At 43.6% G+C, this 18,845-nt stretch overlaps 1 protein-coding gene across 1 annotated transcript in view; it reads right to left on the bottom strand.

Annotated features, from left to right (window-relative positions):
• Nucleotides 1-801: 801 nt before the first annotated feature.
• Nucleotides 802-18,845, bottom strand: part of FAF2 (Fas associated factor family member 2) — a 63,452-nt gene continuing 45,408 nt past the window's right edge. Inside the window, exons 6-11 of the mRNA XM_033180098.1 lie at nt 17,659-17,744; nt 17,468-17,559; nt 15,099-15,276; nt 12,644-12,815; nt 11,060-11,203; nt 802-4,101 (exon numbers count right to left, since the gene is read on the bottom strand). Of these exons, the coding sequence (XP_033035989.1) occupies nt 3,919-4,101; nt 11,060-11,203; nt 12,644-12,815; nt 15,099-15,276; nt 17,468-17,559; nt 17,659-17,744 (855 nt within the window). The 3' untranslated portion in view covers nt 802-3,918. The remainder of the gene's footprint in view (nt 4,102-11,059; nt 11,204-12,643; nt 12,816-15,098; nt 15,277-17,467; nt 17,560-17,658; nt 17,745-18,845) is intronic.

Below are 18,845 nucleotides of genomic sequence, written 5' to 3' on the forward strand. Positions count from 1 at the left end.
GAGTCTCGCTCTGCCGCCCAGGCTGGAGTGCAAGTGGCCAGATCTCAGCTCACTGCAAGTGCCGCCTCCCGGGTTCACGCCATTCTCCTGCCTCAGCCTCCCGAGTAGCTGAGATTACAGGCGCCCGCCACCTCACCTGGCTAGTTTTTTGTATTTTTTTAGTAGAGACGGGGTTTCACCGTGTTAGCCAGGATGGTCTCGATCTCCTGACCTCGTGATCCGCCCGTCTCAGCCTCCCAAAGTGCTGGGATTACAGGCTTGAGCCACTGCACATGGCCAGAAGAGGCTTTTTCTAGCCACTCCTTTGCAAGGACACAAGTTGGTTCCAACAGAAGTGACAAATTCCTTAAGAAAATAAGTTACTGCAAGAAAATATTCTCACAAAATACACTCCCATAGAAGGAGAAGAAACACTTAATGACATCTTTGTATCAAGAGCCTCATATACATTTACTTGATTGAATCTATAAACCTATTCTGAGGTGAATGGCATTATCTTCATTTATAGTTGGGGAAATTCAAGTTCAGGGAAGCTACAGAAATTGCCCGAGGTTGCAAACCTGACAAACCAGAGCCCAAATCTGAACCCAGGCCTGTCTGCTCTCTCTCTCCATCATACTAAGTTGCTATTTTTCCACAGGGATACAACAGAAAAGACCTAACTCCATCCTTCTCTTTGACTCTCCCTTCCTTGGCAATGCTACACCATACTGTTCCTTCCCGGTGTTTTTCAACCTCTCCTTCAGACACAGAAAATTATCTACCACATCTGTCCTACACAGAAAGACCCACAGCGTGTTATGAAATTTTTGTTATAAAACATTTAATGTTAACCTACAATACAATGTAAACTTTTATGAAAAAAATTTAAAGTACACTAGATTTCTTCAGTAAATTATCACGACTATTCAGGCGCAGTACAAGTTGGGGCACTGCATCCTTTGTGGATGGATTTCCGTTGCTGCGTTCCTCACAAGTCCTAAAAAACCAGTTGTAGAGTGGAGCTCCTTGTTCAAGCACCGGATAACGATGCCCCTGATTTTGCATTCTGGGGGTAATCGCTCCTTCTCAGTCATTTTCTGAAACTCTTTGCTTGGCCTTGGCACATTAGCAATTTTCACAACTGCTCAGTTGAAGGCTCTAGGTTCTTTTTAGCTTAGTTTTTAAAAGGTAAGTGTTATCCTCTGGCCATCTCTTATTCAAATATCATGGTGGAGGCAAGCAAGGAGAAAGAATTATTTGCTAGAGGAAATTCTGCAGAAGTGGAAGAAAAGATCAGAAGGGCTCCACTGAGGGTACAAATATTCAACTGACTCCCATCGGGTGTCTTTGCTTGGTCACTTCCCATGGCTATTCAGCTGAATCTACAACTTCAGTCTTGGGAGTGCGGAACAAAACTTGAAACAAGTGCTTTTAGTTGATCGCTTGCCATTTGGAAACAACAGCTGAAATATCCCAGAGGTGATGTGGAAACAAGAGCAAATGCTTGCAGATCATCGGCTTTCTCAGTGTCTTCTCCCTTGTAGGTCCCATCAAAATCCCAAAAGTCCTTAGGAGTGACACAGATTGTACTGGCATTAAGTGACAAAATGTGCAGCCTGTATTTGACTTAGGAGGAAAGGAAATGGCATGTAGGCAGCAGCACTAGGGTCAGCAAGAAGACCGGTCTAGGGTCTCAGTAAAGCAGAACTGTTTCAAATGGGACTAGACAGGGGCATGTGCTTCTGGTGAAGCCTCTTGAAACCTGAAGTAAATGGGTAGGCCACCCCAACAGTTGTACTGACATAAAGGAGACCCTTCTTAATATTCTGGCAGCTGACTTCCTTCACTGTTATCAAAAGGCAAGAGGCATAAAGTGCACATTGTAGAGTAAGATGAGACCGAATTATGACGGAAAAAAAATCATAGCTTCCCCGAAGAGGTGTGGACAAGATACCTATATAGTGTACCTAGCCTCACAAAGGTTCTTAATACCCTCCTGTGTGCTGCCAGGGAAAAGCTGTGAATTCCAGATGGGGAGGAAGGCTCTGACTTCAGTGGGAAAATTCTTCAGCATGGTTGTCGGCAGGAAAGTTGCACATAAGGTTATCCTCATGTGGAGAACGTGGGTTATCCTGCTGTTCATTCCAGATACATTTTATTGACAACAGTCAGATGGTGAGTCCCACTCGTCTGGCCTTGGGAGAGCAGAAAACCAAGTGGAAGAACAACAGGTAGCCAGGGACAGAGTTAAATTTTCCGAGAGATGGTGTTCTAGACAGCTACGCCAAGCCCATTGGCAATTTCTCAGGCTCTCCAGGTTAATTTCTGTGGGGTGCCTTACTCTGTCATGTGGGATTTACCCCAACAACTCAGGACTGCAGTGGATAGTAACCATATAATTGCTACCAAAAACAGTGGTCCTTAGGTTTTAGTTAAGCAAGAGAGAAAGCCTTCAGACTACAACTCTAGCAAGTTATGCTTTATGTTGATCTGAACCCCCGTCCTCACAGCATACTAGGAACTACAGTAACGTCAGTTGGTTGCAGTGGTACGAGCCTGCACCAGTCTAGCTACAGAACACTTTGGAATACTTGTCAGAGCACACTGGCATCTGTTAATACATGGCCTGATCCATGTACCCATTACCATAAACTGAACCACAGACGAGATATCCAGAGGTTAAAAAAAAACCCTATTACTTCAACAGAGCAATAGAGAGAAAGGATAAAAGCTGCCTCCAGAAGGTGGCTGCATCAGAAACGAAAATGTGCCTTCCAATAGATTACACAGGCTGGGAGTTCTGTCTTGGCTCCCTTCAAGGCCTCTGGTGCTTTCTATCCTTAAAACAATAATACACTTCCACTGAGACAGGCAGGGCACTCTCCTGTGGTTCTGCTGGCTCCACCACAGGCCCTGCTAGTCCTCTGGAAAGGCACCAGGCTTGGCAATTCAGGAAAGCCCAGGGCTGGGAGGAGCAGCATGCACATGTCAGAAGAGGAATGAAGAGCTGCTATCCTTTGGTTCAGACCCCATAACCACCACCTGGTACAGACTCCAAGGAAAAGCTGCAGTTGTGTGTAAAGATGAGTTCCACCACATACATAGGTGTTACATATACAGCCTTTGCAGGGCCACAAACCCAGATTTCCTCCAACTGCTCCAAGTGGGGTGCACAGGTGGTAAGAAAGGACAGCAAGTTCTGGACCAAAAAGAATGACCTCTCTGGGAACATGAGAGGGACAATGGCAGAAATAAGCACAAACCAGCCCAGGGCACTTTTATTACACTATTGTGGGCTAAGGAGCCCAGGGCATAAACTCATGGGTTTAAAGAATTGGCTCTTTATCAAATAAAGGAAAAAAAAATACATCTATGTCAGCCTCATTCCTTTGGTCATTATAAAACAGAAACAAAAGTTATTGAAAAATTGTGGGCAGTTCAAGGAACATCTCTGCTTCTCTGCTTTCTCTTCCCTCTCTTCCCCAGAGGCAGGAGAAGCAAGTCCTCAGGAGATGCTGCAAGTAGCTGGTTGATGGAGGTTTTTCACTTTTATTTTCCATAAAAACAAGAATGAATGAGAACTAGTGGGAATGTCCCCTTCCCAGCTGGGACAATGGATGGGTTGAAGGTGAAGAGTCTCTGTTCACTGGAAGGTGCGTGCGCAGAGGCCATAGGAAGGGCGGGCTTGCCGAGTGGGTATGTTTGTTGCCAACCTTGCGCGCGCACACACAGGCTGTGACTCTTGTGGGCAGCATGGTTTCTGATCCTTCCTAAGGATGCAGCAGTCTTTTAAAAAAAATATTGTATTATAATAATAATAATAATATGAATTTCTCTCTCTCTCTTTTTTTTTTTTTCTGTTTTGTTGTCGTCATTTTCTTTTTTCCCTATTTCATTTAGGGACTGGGGTAGGAGGGGAGAGGAAGAAAAAAAATGTCATTCGTCAGTTAGGTCCTGAACAAAAAGAACTTCTGTGTGGCTGAGTCCGGCTTCCTGTAGCGTAGGGGGATTGGGCCACTCCTCTGAAGGGATGCAGGGCAGCACTCGCCTGGGAAAATTGGCTTCAATCTGAAACTTTTCAGGGCTTTCCTTCAAGGAGAATAAGAAGTCGTGGATTACCTGCAGAGGTCATATAGAAGAAGGGCGGTGAGAAAAAGAGAAACACACATACACATACACATACACACACATGCACAACTCTGAAGTCAAATATCCCCCAACTCCGGAGGATGACTTATATGAAAGAATCACATCACACTGGAATTCTAGATCTTTTCATTCCCCACGGCATATGCATGAGGCAGCCCTTTTAAAAGAAATCACACAAGCCCAACACTAGTCCTACTCTGAATTCATCTGTCTCTTCTGTGACGTGTCTGATAAAATGCTAACTTAGAAATCATCACAAAGTTACAGAAAAGTTGGAAGTATAGGATACAGAATTTTTTTCTTTAAATGAGTTGAGAGTGAAGTGCCAACTGTAAGACACATGGCCTCAAGTATTCTGAGGTGATCACAGACTCACAGGACAATCTTCTATGTAACCATAACTTGGCTCTCAAAATCAGGAAATGTAACTGACACATTATTTCTATAATATAATATATTATCATTTCAGACCCTATTCAAGTTTTGCCAATTATCTTTTACATAATAGCAAAAGGATCCAGTTTTTGTTTTTTTTCTTGAGACAGAGTCTCACTTCTGTCCCCCAAGCTGGAGTGCAGTAGCACCATCTCAGCTCACTGCAAGCTCCGCCTCCCAGGTTCACACCATTCTCCTGCCTCAGCCTCCCGAGTAGCTGGGACTACAGGCACCTGCCACTACGCCCGGCTAATTTTTTTGTATTTTTAGTAGAGATGGGGTTTCACCGTGTTAGTCAGAATGGTCTCAATCTTCTGACCTCGTGATCCGCCTGTCTCGGCCTCCCAAAGTGCTGGGATTACAGGCGTGAGCCACTGCACCCATCCAAGGATCCAGTTTTAAGCCCATCAATCAACGTGTGGATAAAGAAACTGTGGTATATATATATATACACCATGGAATACTTCTCAGTCATAAAAAGGAATGAATTAACAGCATTCACAGCGACCTTGATGAAAGTGGACATTATTATTCTAAGTGAAGTAACTAGAAATGGAAAACCAAACATTGTATGTCCTCACTGATATGTGGATGCAAAGGCAAAAGAATGATACAAGGGACTTTGGGGATTTGGGGGGAAGAGTGGGAAGAGGCGAGGGATAAAAGACTACAAATAGGGTATAATGTATACTGCTTGGGTGATGGGTGCACCAAAATCTCACAAATCCCACTAAATAACTTACGTAACAAAACACCACCTGTTCCCCAATAACCTATGGACAAAAAAATACAACAAAATAAACGTGTTGCACCTCATATGAATCTCCTCTCTGTGGGAATGCCCTCCTTACCCTGCTCTGGCTCTGACAAGGTACAAGTAAAATCCTTAGTGAGAAGGGAGGCAGTATCAGGAGAGTCCATGATGCTAAAATTTAAACTGTGTGTGAGATGCCTGTGGAACAGGCCACTGCCATCTCTCCCTGTCTGCTCTGTGGCCCCTCCATCTAGCAATCTACTTCTAACAACAATTCTGCCAGCCTCTTTCAGATCAACCCCAAAGTTGACGAATGTGTCATTCAAGTTATTTTTCAATTTTGGGAGGAATCTATTTCTATTTTCTTTTTGATACACCTCTCACAATGATGAATTCTCTGGGTTTTATTTCCCTCTGTGTAAAGCAGCCCTTTATTTCTTAAACTTAGCTCTTTAGGGACTTTTTTTTTTCCCCCAGACAGGTCTCACTCTGTCACCCAGGCTGGAGTGCAGTGGCGCAAACACGCCTCACTGCAGCCTCGACCTCTCGGGTTCAAGCAATCCTCCTGTCTCAGCCTCCCAAGTAAGTGGGATCACACATGTGCAACACCATGCCTGGTTAGTTTTTAAAAATTTTTGTAGAGACAGAGTCTTGCCATGTTGCCCTCCTGAGGGATTTTCAAAGGGCTATAATCCAAAATTTAAACAGTAAATCCATGTTCCTCTTATCTAATCCATTCCTGATTTTATAAACTTCTGATATTTTAGTCTATCAGCCTCACTCATTTTCAGTTTCCTTCTCTCTTCGCAATTCCCACTAACATGCACTCTTTCTTAAGATGCATCAATTAGACTTACACCAAGTATTCTTGGTATGAAACCAATATGGGTTTGATATAAGAGTGAAAAAAAAACATTTTTTTTTTTTTTTTGAGATGGAGTCTTGCTCTGTTGCCCAGGCTGGAGTGCAGTGGGAGGATCTTGGCTCACTGCAACTTCTGCCTCCTGGGCTCTAGCGATTTTCCTGCCTTAGCCTCCTGAGCAGCTAGGATTACAGGCACGTGTCACCATGCCTGGCTAATTTTTGTATTTTTCGTAGAGATGGGGTTTCACCATGTTGGCCAGGCTGGTCTCGAACTCCTGACCTCGTGATCCACCCACCTTGGCCTCCCAAAGTGCTGGGACTACTGGCACGGGCCACCTAGCCTGGCCAGAGACAGGGTTTCATCAGGCTTGTCTCGAACTCCTGAGTTCAGGTGACCCACCCACCTCGGCCTCCCAAAGTGCTGGGATTACAGGTGTGAACAACCACGCCCGGCCAAAAAAATACTTTCTGATTCCTTTTTAATCACTGCTTGAGAATACCTGGCACAAACTTGGCTTTTGTTTTTCTTTTTTTTTTTTGAGATGGAGTCTCACTCTGTCGTCCAGGCTGGAGTACAGTAGCATGATCTCGGCTCACTGCAACCTCCGCTTCCCAGGTTCAAGCCATTCTCCTGTCTCAGCCTCCGGAGTAGCTGGGATTACAGGTGCATGTCACCACGCCCCGCTAATTTTTGTATTTTCAGTAGAGATGGGGTTTCACTATGTTGGCCAGGCTGGTCTTGAACTCCTGGCCTTAAGAGATCCACCTGCCTTGGCATCCCAAAGTGCTGGTATTACAGGCATGAGTCACCGCACTCGGCTGGCATTTTTTATTTACTAATGGCAAAGGGTTGATAACCATCAGGAAACATCACATTACTACCAGAGGTCCCTTTTGGTTTGCAATGGACAGAAAAATTAGTTCTGGGCTTTGGATCTCTTACACATTTGTTTAAAACAAAGTCAGTTGCCTCTTTTATGACCACTCATGGGACCTGGCAATTGTTCTGCAGCGTATCCCTTTTATCTTAGCATTTCACTACTTTCCAGAGCTGAGCATTACCCACAAATCTGTCACTCCTCGAGATTATTTACAAAGGACCAAGTTCACGGGAAGATGATACAAGGCCTTTTTTTTTTTTGAGACAGAATTTTGCTCTCTTCACTCAGGCTGGAGTGCAATGGCACGATCTCTGTTCATTGCAACCTCTGCCTCCTGGGTTCAAGCGATTCTACAGCGTCAGCCTCCTGAATAGCTGGGATTACAGGCCTGCGCCACCACGCCTGGCCAATTTTTGTATTTTTAGTAGAGATGGGGTTTCACCATGTTGGCCAGGCTGGTCTCAAACTCCTGAACCCAGGTGATCCACCCACCTCGGCCTCCCAAAGTGCTGGGATTACAGGTGTGAGCCACCGCGCCCGGCCGACACAAGGTCTTTAAGGGTACTAAAAAACACTACAGCATTGTTAGGTTTTATGTAATTATCTCTGTGAATGTTAAATTCCAGGCCGGCACTATCAGGACACTGCTACTTTACACTTCTTTCCATCTCTAAGCCCCATTTATGAGCAAGCATTTCTCTTAGACTCATCTCAGTTGGCCATGATACTCTTTTTAAAAAAACAGCTTTTAGTGAGGAACCCATTTAAAAGTCTTCAAGGATCAAATAGTTAATGAATGGCTGGTTCCCTCTTGGCCGTAAGCCTATTCTGTTCCACAGTTCTAACAAATTTTTCCTCCAAAACTCTCAGGAGAGTACATTTTTGTTAGGTTTTTCATTCTTTTTTTTTTTTTTGAGCCAGAGTTTCACACTTGTTGCCCAGGCTGGATGGAGTGCAATGGCATGATCTCGGCTCACTGCAACCTCTGCCTCCCAAGTTCAAGCAATTCTCCTGCCTCAGCCTCTCAAGTAGGTGGGATTATAAGCATGCGCCACCACGCCCTCCTAATTTTGTATTTTTAGTAGAGACAGGGTTTCTTCATTTTGGTCAGGCTGGTCTTGAACTCCTGACCTCAGGTAATCCATCCGCCTTGGCCTCCCAAAGTGCTGGGATTATAGGCGTGAGCTACGGCACCTGGCCTAGGTTTTTCATATATAGTTTTATCTATCAGAATTTTTGGGGTAGAAATTCCATGGAGTTTGTGTGTACAATAGCAGAATTGCTAGTGAACATGAAAGCTAAACTACATATACAAACCCATAGTTAAGAAACGGGACACCAGGGGAAGGAAATTAACACTAATTAACCACCTACTACATGGTGGATACTGTGTGAGGCACATCCATGTTATCTCAATTTAAAAATCCAAAGTTAGAGACATGAGGCCGAATGCAGTGGCTCACACCTGTAATCCCAGCACTTTGGGAGGCCGAGGCGGGTGGATCACTTGAGGTCAGGAGTTTGAGACCAGCCTGACCAACATGGTGAAACCCCATCTCTACTAAAAAAAAAAAAAAAAAAAAAGGCCGGGCGCGGTGGCTCAAGCCTGTAATCCCAGCACTTTGGGAGGCCGAGACGGGCGGATCACGAGGTCAGGAGATCGAGACCATCCTGGCTAACATTGTGAAACCCCGTCTCTACTAAAAATACAAAAAAAAAAAAAAAAAACTAGCCGGGCGAGGTGGCGGGCGCCTGTAGTCCCAGCTACTCGGGAGGCTGAGGCAGGAGAATGGCGTAAACCCAGGAGGCGGAGCTTGCAGTGAGCTGAGATCCGGCCACTGCACTCCAGTCCGGGCGACAGAGCGAGACTCCGCCTCAAAAAAAAAAAAAAAAAAAAAAAAAAAAATTAGCCAGGCATGGTGGTGGGTGCCTACTTGGGAGGCTGAGGCAGGAGAATTGCTTGAGCCCAGGAGGCAGAGGTTGCAGTGAGCTGGGATAGTGCCATTGCGCTCCAGCTAGGGTGACAAGGCGAAACTCTGTCTCAAAACAAACAAAGTTAGAGACATGAGCACTTACCCTAATATAAATAAATGCATAAACGAGAGATAAATAAAACAAGGAAGCCATTTGCTTCTCTCTTACCAGAATGTTTCATAACTTTAATTCTGTATTAGTTCTCTGAGTCTTACATTCTGTACTGGCCAGTAAGCTCCATGAAATCCAAAACCATGTTTCACTCATCTAAATGATCCCTAGAGTATCTAGCTCAGTGTATGATACACCTATCTGCAGTTTAAACTTATCAGAGTGCAGATTATAGTTCCAGTTCACTAATGGGAAATCTGAGGCCCTGTAAAAGTTTTGCAACTTGCCCAATGTTGTCCAGTTAAACAAACAGAAGCAATGAATGTACTACCCAGCCTCACCTGACTACAGTGCATCCTCTTTTAATTATGAGGTTTACCCTTGATTATTTTGAGTGATCAGGAAAACTGCAGAATCCACTACAGCTATAAATTTGGAAAGGTGACATACTGACTCTCAATATAAACAAATTTTCTTTTGGTTACAAATACCAAAAATAGTAGTGAGTATTTAAGTGCTTACTAGGAGCCAGGCACAATGTTGAGAATTTAATCCTAACAACAATCCTACTAGGGAGTGCCTATTATTATTATTATTATTATTATTATTTTTGACAGGGTCTCTCACTGTCGCCCGGGCTGGAGTGCAGTGGCACGATCTTGGCTCACTGCAACCTCCGCCTCCCGGGTTCAAGTGATTCTCCTGCCTCAGTCTCCTGAGTAGCTGGGACTATAGGCGTGTGCCACCACGCCCAGCTAATTTTTGTAATTTTAGTAGAGGCGAGGTTTCACCATGTTGGCCAGGCTGGTCTCAAACTCTTGACCTCAAATGATCCACTCACCTTGGCCTCCCAAAGTGCTGGGATTACAGGCATGAGCACTGTGCCATGCCATGCCTATTATTAAACCCATTTTACAGATGAAGAAACTGAGGCTTAGAAATTAAGTAAACTGGCCGGGCGCGGTGGCTCAAGCCTGTAATCCCAGCACTTTGGGAGGCCGAGACGGGCGGATCACGAGGTCAGGAGATCGAGACTCATCCTGGCTAACACGGTGAAACCCCGTCTCTACTAAAAAAATACAAAAAATTAGCCGGGCGAGATGGCGGGCGCCTGTAGTCCCAGCTACTCGGGAGGCTGAGGCGAGAGAATGGCGTAAACCCGGGAGGCGGAGCTTGCAGTGAGCTGAGATCCGGCCACTGCACTCCAGCCTGGGCGACACAGCGAGACTCCGTCTCAACAAAAAAAAAAAAAAAAAAAAAAAAAAGAAATTAAGTCAACTGACCAAGGAAACACACTTAGTAACCCTGGAAGAATGAAAATTTGATCCTCATGCTGTGAGACTGAGTTTCTGTTTTTAAGGACTTCCACGTGGAAATGACAAACACTATTACATGGCTATCATATATACAAAGTAGCCTCAGAAAATGGGGCCTCAGAAAATGAGTAGAAAGAGAAAGACAACTGCATCCAAACTGCAAGTGCACTTATATTCAGGTATGTCATTCCAGTGCTTTTAGGTAACTGGAGACAGAGCTTTTTCTACAGAGCAGGGGCCTGGCGGGATTCTGAAGCCAATGCAGGAAGACAGCATAGAAGAGCCTCCCATCTTCAAACACACAAGTCTTTTGAGGGACTTATGTAAGGTACCTTTTTTTCTTAGCAGAGCCCAAACATAATTAAACAAAAACTTAAACATTGCTTTGAGTTGGAAGCTAGAACTGAAGGAGCCTACAGCAGTCCACTCTGCAGTACTGTTCCTGGTGTCCACTGATGGCACACCCATCTCTCTCTCTATTCCCTGTTCATCAGAGCAGCAGACACACCAACACCACTCTCAACAGTCAGTAAAAGCTCCAAATCTATAGCCCAGATGCTACATACACTTCACAGAACTTAGGTGGTCCTTACTGTTAGAGACTGTGAAAAGTGGAATCGTCTCTCTACTCGAGAATCATTGGGCAATTTGAAGATGATCTTGACACTTTCAGGGTCATCAGGGGAAGGTTCAGGGGGCAGGCATTCCAACTTCCTTTCCTTTTCCTCCTGTAAATTCTGCAGAGACACAAAGCAAAGGTGAGGCTACGGCTCAAGAAATAAATACAATGACCATGTAGCTTTATTATGCAGTCGTCAGAAGAAAAATTAATGTTTAAGTATTCTACGAAAAACTTCTTGGGAATAGTCAAAAACAACCTAAATTTAAAGTACAATTGCATCTCATGTATTATTTATTATGTCTAGGTATTTATTTGAGAAAAAGGGGAAAGGGAGCAGGGTGCCATGGTATGTGCCTGTAGTTCCAGCTACTTGAGAGGCCACAGCAGGACTGCTTGAGCCCAGGAGTTTCAGGGTGTAGTGTGCCATGACTGCACTAGTGAATAGCCACTGCACTCCAACCTGGGCAACACAGTGAGACCCCATCTCTTAAAAAAAAAAAAAGAAATACATTGCTAGGGAACAAAAACAACAACAACAAAACAAAACAAAAACAAAAAGATAATGAGTAAAATGCCAAATCAGCTAATACTGGTATTAAGAATGAATATTTAGGGCCAGGCATGGTGGCTCACGCCTGTAATCCCAGCACTTTGGAAGGCCAAGACAGGCAGATCACGTGAGGTCAGGAGTTCGAGAGCAGGCTGGCCAACATGGCAAAGTCTGTCTCTTTTTTTAATTTTTTTTTTTTTTTTTTGAGACAGAGTCTCGCTCTGTCGCCCAGGCTGGATGCAGTGGCCAGATCTCAGCTCACTACAAGCTCTGTCTCCCGGGTTTACGCCATTCTCCTGCCTCTCAGCCTCCTGAGTAGCCAGGACTACAGGTGCCTGCCCAGCTAGTTTTTTTGTATTTTTTAGTAGAGACGGGGTTTCACAATGTTAGCCAGGATGGTCTCGATCTCCTGACCTCATGATCCACCCGTCTCGGCCTCCCAAAGTGCTGGGATTACAGGCTTGAGCCACCGCGCCCGGCCTAAATTTTTTTTTTTTTTTGAGATGGAGTCTCGCTCTGTCGCCCAGGCTGGAGTGCAGTGGCCGGATCTCAGCTCACTGCAAGCTCTGCCTCCCGGGTTTATGCCATTCTCCTGCCTCAGCCTCCCGAGTAGCTGGGACTACAGGCGCCCGCCACCTCGCCCGGCTAGTTTTTTGTATTTTTTAGTAGAGACAGGGTTTCACCATGTTAACCAGGATGGTCTCGATCTCCTGACCTCATGATCCGCCTGTCTCGGCCTCCCAAAGTGCTGGGATTACAGGCTTGAGCCACCGCGCCCGGCCTTTTTTAAAATTTTTATTTAAAAAAGAATGAGTATTTAAATGGTATGAAAAATTTAAATCACCCATAATCACAATATGTTCTATTTTTTTCTTTCCTTTGTCCTTTTTTTTTTCTTTTAGTCTGTTTAAGGTGGCTATCATTTATTCCTTTTACACTTAAGACCAAGATGGCAAAGTCTCGGCAGTTTGGGAATCACAGGGAGTAAAGCCACAGGTCCATTACCCGCCGCCGTCTCTCCTCTGCCAACTTTTGTTGTTGCACCTCCTCCTCCTTCCGCCGCTTACGCTCCCGCTCCTCCCGTTTCTTTCTTTCTTTCTCCTGGTCAGCCCTAAGAGAGGCCAGGTAGGCCTCATCCTGCTGTTGTCTCAGCACTTGGGTCTGGTTTCTTTCTTCCCTGTGAACAGATCAAGAGCAAGAGAAGAAAAACAGCACTCTCACAAGTTCTGTGTTTTCTTATACTGAAATTTTCTGTGTGTGCGTGTGCGTGCGTTATGTGTGTGTGTGTGTAAAAACGTTGATATTCTTAGCAGATGACTATTTCACACTGCCATAAGAGATTCCAAAAGCAGAGCATGGCAGAATCTGAATAAACCACCTTTTATCTCAGTTTAATTTGGCAGAAAAGAAAACAGCAAGTTTTCCTCTCCTCTTTTAAAATAAAATTTTTCCCCTAATTCTAACAAATGTAACACAGTACTGTTATTATGAAGGGATCATCAACATCATATTTTACAAGTAAATACCATTTTGGGTTACTGCATTTTTGTACTGATCTCATAAGACCAAAACACACACAGATACATCCATATACACATTGTAGCAGATCTGAAAATGTAGAGTTTTCAGAGTGATTCAGAGATTCCCTAATCAAAGATAAAACACCATATAACATTTGGCATAGCTCCTAGTTTCTCTCCAACAAATTTCTGTTTTCTCTTAGCCAAAATATTTAGCCAGTCAAAATAGTTGAACAGATAAAACATTCTTGCTTTATACTTTAAAAATTAAGACAAAATTTACATGCAATGAAATGCACAGATCTTAATGTACAATTCAATGAATTTTGATAAATGTAACCACATAATCACCACTCCAATCAAGAAAGAACATTTCAGTTACCTCAGAAAGTTTCCTCTTCTATACATTTTTTTACACAGTTAAAATAACACTATTATTTATAGGGTTTTGATCTTGCATTTTTCTTTTTTTTTGGAGAGAGGGTGTTGCTCTGTCACCCAGGCTAGAGTGCAGTGGTGCGATCATGACTCACTGCAGCCTCAACCTCCTAGGCTAAAGCAATCCTGCCACCTCAGCTTACAGGCGTGTGCCACCACGCCTAGCTAATTTTTGTATTTTTTGTAGAGATGGGGTTTCACCATGTTGCCCGGGCTGACCTCAAACTCCTGAGTTCAAGTGATCTTACCTCAGCCTCCCGAAGTGCTGGGATTACAGGTATGAGCCAACATGCCCGGCCTGATTCTGCATTTTTCTAATACGTAACAAGCATGTCCCCATGTTATTAAAAGCTTTCCATAAATTTAAGTTTGTTTAACTTTCTTGACGGCAAGTTGGCATTACAAATCGAAAGTCTTAAACATATACTTATATTATCTCACCCAGAAACTGTACTTTCAGGAATTTAAATTTTAATCTAAGGAAACCATCACAAATTGCAAGAAATTATCTCCATGTATGCTATTTATAATAGCAACAAACAGAAAGTAATCCAAAAATCCAAAGAGAGTGGCCTGGTTAAATTATGATATATTTAGATAATAGAATGTTACACAGTAATTTTTAAAATGTGGCAGAGTATTTAATGACGAGGGAAAAGGCTATGATATATTCTTACATGAAGAAGAGTTGTAAAAAAGTATTATCCCAATTTTACAAATAAATGTGTACATATAGAGGGGTGTGTGTTATGCGTAAAATTAAAAAAATATATAACAATGTTCAAGTGGTGGTAGGATTATCAGTGATTTTAAATTTCTTCTTTGTGCCTTTTTGTGGTTTTAGGATTTCCTATAATTAATGTACATAACTTATGTAATGGAGAGGAATTATAGCCATTCCACTTTTTTTTTTACATCAAAGTTCTTTATATTGTATTTGGCTATTCTAAATACCACAATGTACATTCTTGAGCATAGAGGCCTGTCTTTATTTTGTTTATTCACTCATTTATTATTTTTTAAAGACAGGGTCCTCCTCTGTCATCCAGGCTGGAGTGCAGAGGCACAATCAGAGCTCACTGCGGCCTCCAATTCCTGGCCTCAAGCAATCCTCCCACCTCAGGCTCCCAAGTAGCTGGGACTACAGGCATGTACCACCATGCCTGGCTAATTTTTTCTTATTTTTTGTAGAGATGGGGTCTTACTTTGCTGCCCAGTCTGGGTTCAAGTAATCCTCCTGCCTCAGCCTCCTAATGTGGTAGGATTTCAGGTGTTAGCCACTGCACCCAGCCCTTGTCTTTATTTTGAACATCTCTAAGAACAGATTACCTGATATAGAGTAATTTAGTTCAAAGTATGTAAATATTTTGACAATAAATGGGCAAAGCTAAAAGCTAATAGTGGCCTGATGCACAGAAGAAGTCAGTATTGGTAGAGCCCCAGGTCAGCCCTCCAAATTTACAGCTGGTCTCTCTCTGTTCCAGAAGGGAACTCCCTTGTACCTTTCTAGGCGTTCTGACACCAGGTAAGTCTGGTTAGCATCCATGATAAATGTCAGTTGGTTAATGAGGTCATCAGGTTGAATGAGGCCTTCTAGCCGTCCCACCACAGTCATCCTTCGATCCTTCAGCATAATCATGGCCAGGAATGGATAGGTGTTCTCTCGTAAAGCCTGTGAGACTGACAAAAAGACCCAACAGATCAAGGGCAGGACTTGACGGTGAAAAAGATCAACCCTTAGACTTTTCACAATGAGTGAGAGAGAACTATTTTAATCCTGGTTGAGGAAGACGGGAGGTATCATTTAGTCTCTGCCTTTCCCCTCTTCCTAGTTTCTTTCTTTCTTTTCTTTTTTTGAGCCAGGGTCTCACTATGTTGTTCAGGCTGGTCTCCAACTCCTGGGCTCAAGTGACCCGACCACCTCAGCCTCCTGAGTAGCTGGGAGTACAGGAGTGTGCCACCATGCCTAGTTCCTCCCAGTTTTGTAATCTTTTGTTTTTGTTATCAATTTGCATGCCTATCCCTAGGTGCTTGACTAGAATAAGACAGGCTTTCCTGGTGGCGGTGTGGTTGTTGTGATGATGCCAGGGAAGGCTGCAGAGTTCAAGGATAATGTCTACTTGATGGTAGGAAAAGTATCTATAAAGAATCTGGCACTGTTTCTCCCTGTACAAGGGCTCAAACCTAAAAGGGCACAAGGCTGCAAGTCTCAGCTTGATGACACTGATAATAATCTCCACCATCATCTTTTTTTCTCTTGCCTAATCCTTTCCTTACCCTTTCTCCCCATGTATCTTTTCTCTACCCGTAAAAAGGTTAGTTCTTCTGTTCCAAAGAAGCTTATTAATAGAAAGTTGAGGCTGGGCTGGTAGCTCACACCTTTAATCCCAGCAGTTTTGGGAGGCCGAGGTGGTTGGGTCATTTGAGGTCAGGGATTCGAGACCAGCCTGGCCAACATGATGAAACCCCATCTCTACAAAAAATACAAAAATTAGTAGGGCATGGTGGTACGTCCCTGTAATTCCAGCTACTTGGGAGGCTGAGGCAGGAGAATCACTTGAACCCAGGAGGTGGAGGCTGCAGTGAACCAAGATCGCATCACTGCACTCCAACCTGGGTGACAGAGTAAGACTTGGTCTCAAAAAAAAACAAAAAGAAAACTGGTTTCCAAATGACTAAACTTTTTACCATAACAGAGTTTTATCTATGTTTTCCTTATGGTGTGAAATAAGAGATTTTATAAACTTCTATTAAAAAAAGTCCTTACCTTCCTTCTACTCACAACCTCCCTTCCGCCCCCGTCAAAGCCGTATTAGAATGGCAAAATGCATGCAGGAATTTGGACGTTTAAAAACAAATAGGCTGAAGATTCAGATTCCGGGATGCAGGGACAATATCTGCCGCATCTTTGGTTCTAAAGTCATGGCACAGTATGTGGCATGCTAATATAAACTCGAAGGTTGCTGGATAGAAGTAGCCGCAAAAATGACTACATTCTTCCTCACTGGATGCCTTCATATCTTTTACTAAATGTCTAAAAATACTTATCTCTAAAGATCTGAACTTTCCAAATCCATTATTAGTACTCAAGGTACTCAAACAACTGACTCACTATGCAAGGGCTCTGTTCAAATTGTTGATGAAAAGAAGAAACTCTTCAGTAAAAAGCCCATTAAGATTAAAGGCAAGCTGCTAGCCAAGACTGGATATTTCTATGAATGTGGCAGGCTTTGGCAATGCTGAATGTGAAGAATGGGCTTTAGAATCTGGCAGACCTGATCATATGCTACAACTTGCTAATTATGGTGGGGCACGGTGGCTCACATCTGTAATCCCAGCACTTTGGGAGGATGAGGTGGGCTGATCACTTGAGTCCAGGAGTCTGAAGCCACATGGTGAAAGCCTGTCTCTACTAAAAATACAAAAAAATTAACTAGGCGTGGTGGCGCACACCAATAGTTCCAGCGACTCAGGAGGCTGAGGCAGGACCATCGCTTGAACTCAGGATGCAGAGGTTGCAGTGAGCCAAGACTGCGCCACTGCACTCCAGCCTGGGTGACAGAGCAAGACTCCATCTCAAAAAAAATTTTAATTAAATAAAAAACAACACAAAAAAAACTTGCTAATTGTGTGACCTCCAGCCAGTGGCTTAAACTCTCTGAGCCTGTTTCCTAAACCATAAAGTGAAGGTAATATGACGCCCCATCTCTCAGGACTGCTGAGAGGATTAAATGAGACAATATAAAACAGCAACTAGCATCGTATCCTACCACAGAACGAACACTCTTGTAATAAATGGCATGGCATGTCTTTCCAGACTATTCCAAAGATTCTCCAACAACCTGAATGAGGCAGAAGAAACATAACTTACCCCTGTATCCCTCAGGTTTGTTTGTAGAACATGCCCAGAAGAGCATCCTTGTGTTTATTAGTGAAATAACTTCAGGTGCACAGAGTGTGTTGCTGTGGAACGGTATAAAAAGGACATGAGAACAACTTGCTGACTACGAACTGTCACCAGAAAGAATCAGAAGAGAGAAGGAAAATAATCAATCCACTTACCGACAAAACTCATCAGAGTCCTGGTGATCATCTCCATGAAGATAAACCAAAAGAAAGCGAAGCTCCCGTTTGGCATCGTTAAGTGCCTGTGAGAAACAGGATCACTCATTATTACGAAGACTGTGCCTTGAGCTTATATTTAGGCTAAGGGTCCTAATGGATACGGTTATGTATTTAGGAACAAAAGGAAAAAATAAGGAAAAAAGGTGAGCGAGAAATCAGAAAATTCCTGAGCTCCTACCTTCACACCCTTGGCATTGCTCTCCCTATAGAAACTCCATGCTAACAACCTTTAATGAAAAGGTTTTAGTTTTGTTAGGATTCAAACTGTAACAGACACATGAGAGTAGACAGGCTTACAAATACAGGTTCCCAACAAATCACAGAAAAGTCAGCTGCACCCACAGTCTAAGGAAGATTAAAAACAGGAGAATCTGACCATATGAAAGGGAGGTGAGAATTTTCCTACTTCACAGCTACAACATCCTTGTAAGTAAAAAATAACTGCGAAGACAACCCTGATCCTAGGCCATATGGAGTAGGAATGATGGACTGTACGATCCAAAGGCGTTCTAAAGAGCATAGGGTGTAAAAGACTTTCAAAGACAAGGCTAGCATCCAAGATTCCTGTGCGTGCTTCTGCATGTGCGTGCTCCTGAGTACATTATACTGTACAACTGCTGACATGGCCAAGGGTGGTCTACCCTCAGGATCATAGCAGAGAGGGTACACGGGAGGTGCTCATCTCACTCATCTCTGTATCTTTAGCACTGAGGACACTGCCTGGCATACAGTAGGTACTGCCCAGTGTTTGTCGAGTGGGGTGGGAACAGCCACCGAGGAGACTGACTATGATAAAAAGCAGATATGGGAAAATCAAAGCAGGAAGCAAGGGTGAGCATTTTTCTCTTTCTCCAGATAGATTCAGGAATTCTGGAGGCTGCATAATAGAACCCCCTTGTGCCTATTCCCACGGCATTCCCATAGTTTTCCCCTATTCCCATAGTGTTAATTCTATGTATTTCTCTGGCAAACTAGAGACATACCTAACACCCACAGAACTCTAATTTTTCCTCCCCTGAATGGTGAGGTCTTGAGTCAAAGGTCTACACAGCTGAGGCTGAATGAGATGTGCTACCCTGAGTCTATGGTCTATGTCCTTATTCAATTCTGTGAGAGATAAAGAA

This window comes from Trachypithecus francoisi, unplaced genomic scaffold (assembly GCF_009764315.1).
Source record: "Trachypithecus francoisi isolate TF-2019V2 unplaced genomic scaffold, Tfra_2.0 Lachesis_group2, whole genome shotgun sequence".
Taxonomy (NCBI): domain Eukaryota; kingdom Metazoa; phylum Chordata; class Mammalia; order Primates; family Cercopithecidae; genus Trachypithecus; species Trachypithecus francoisi.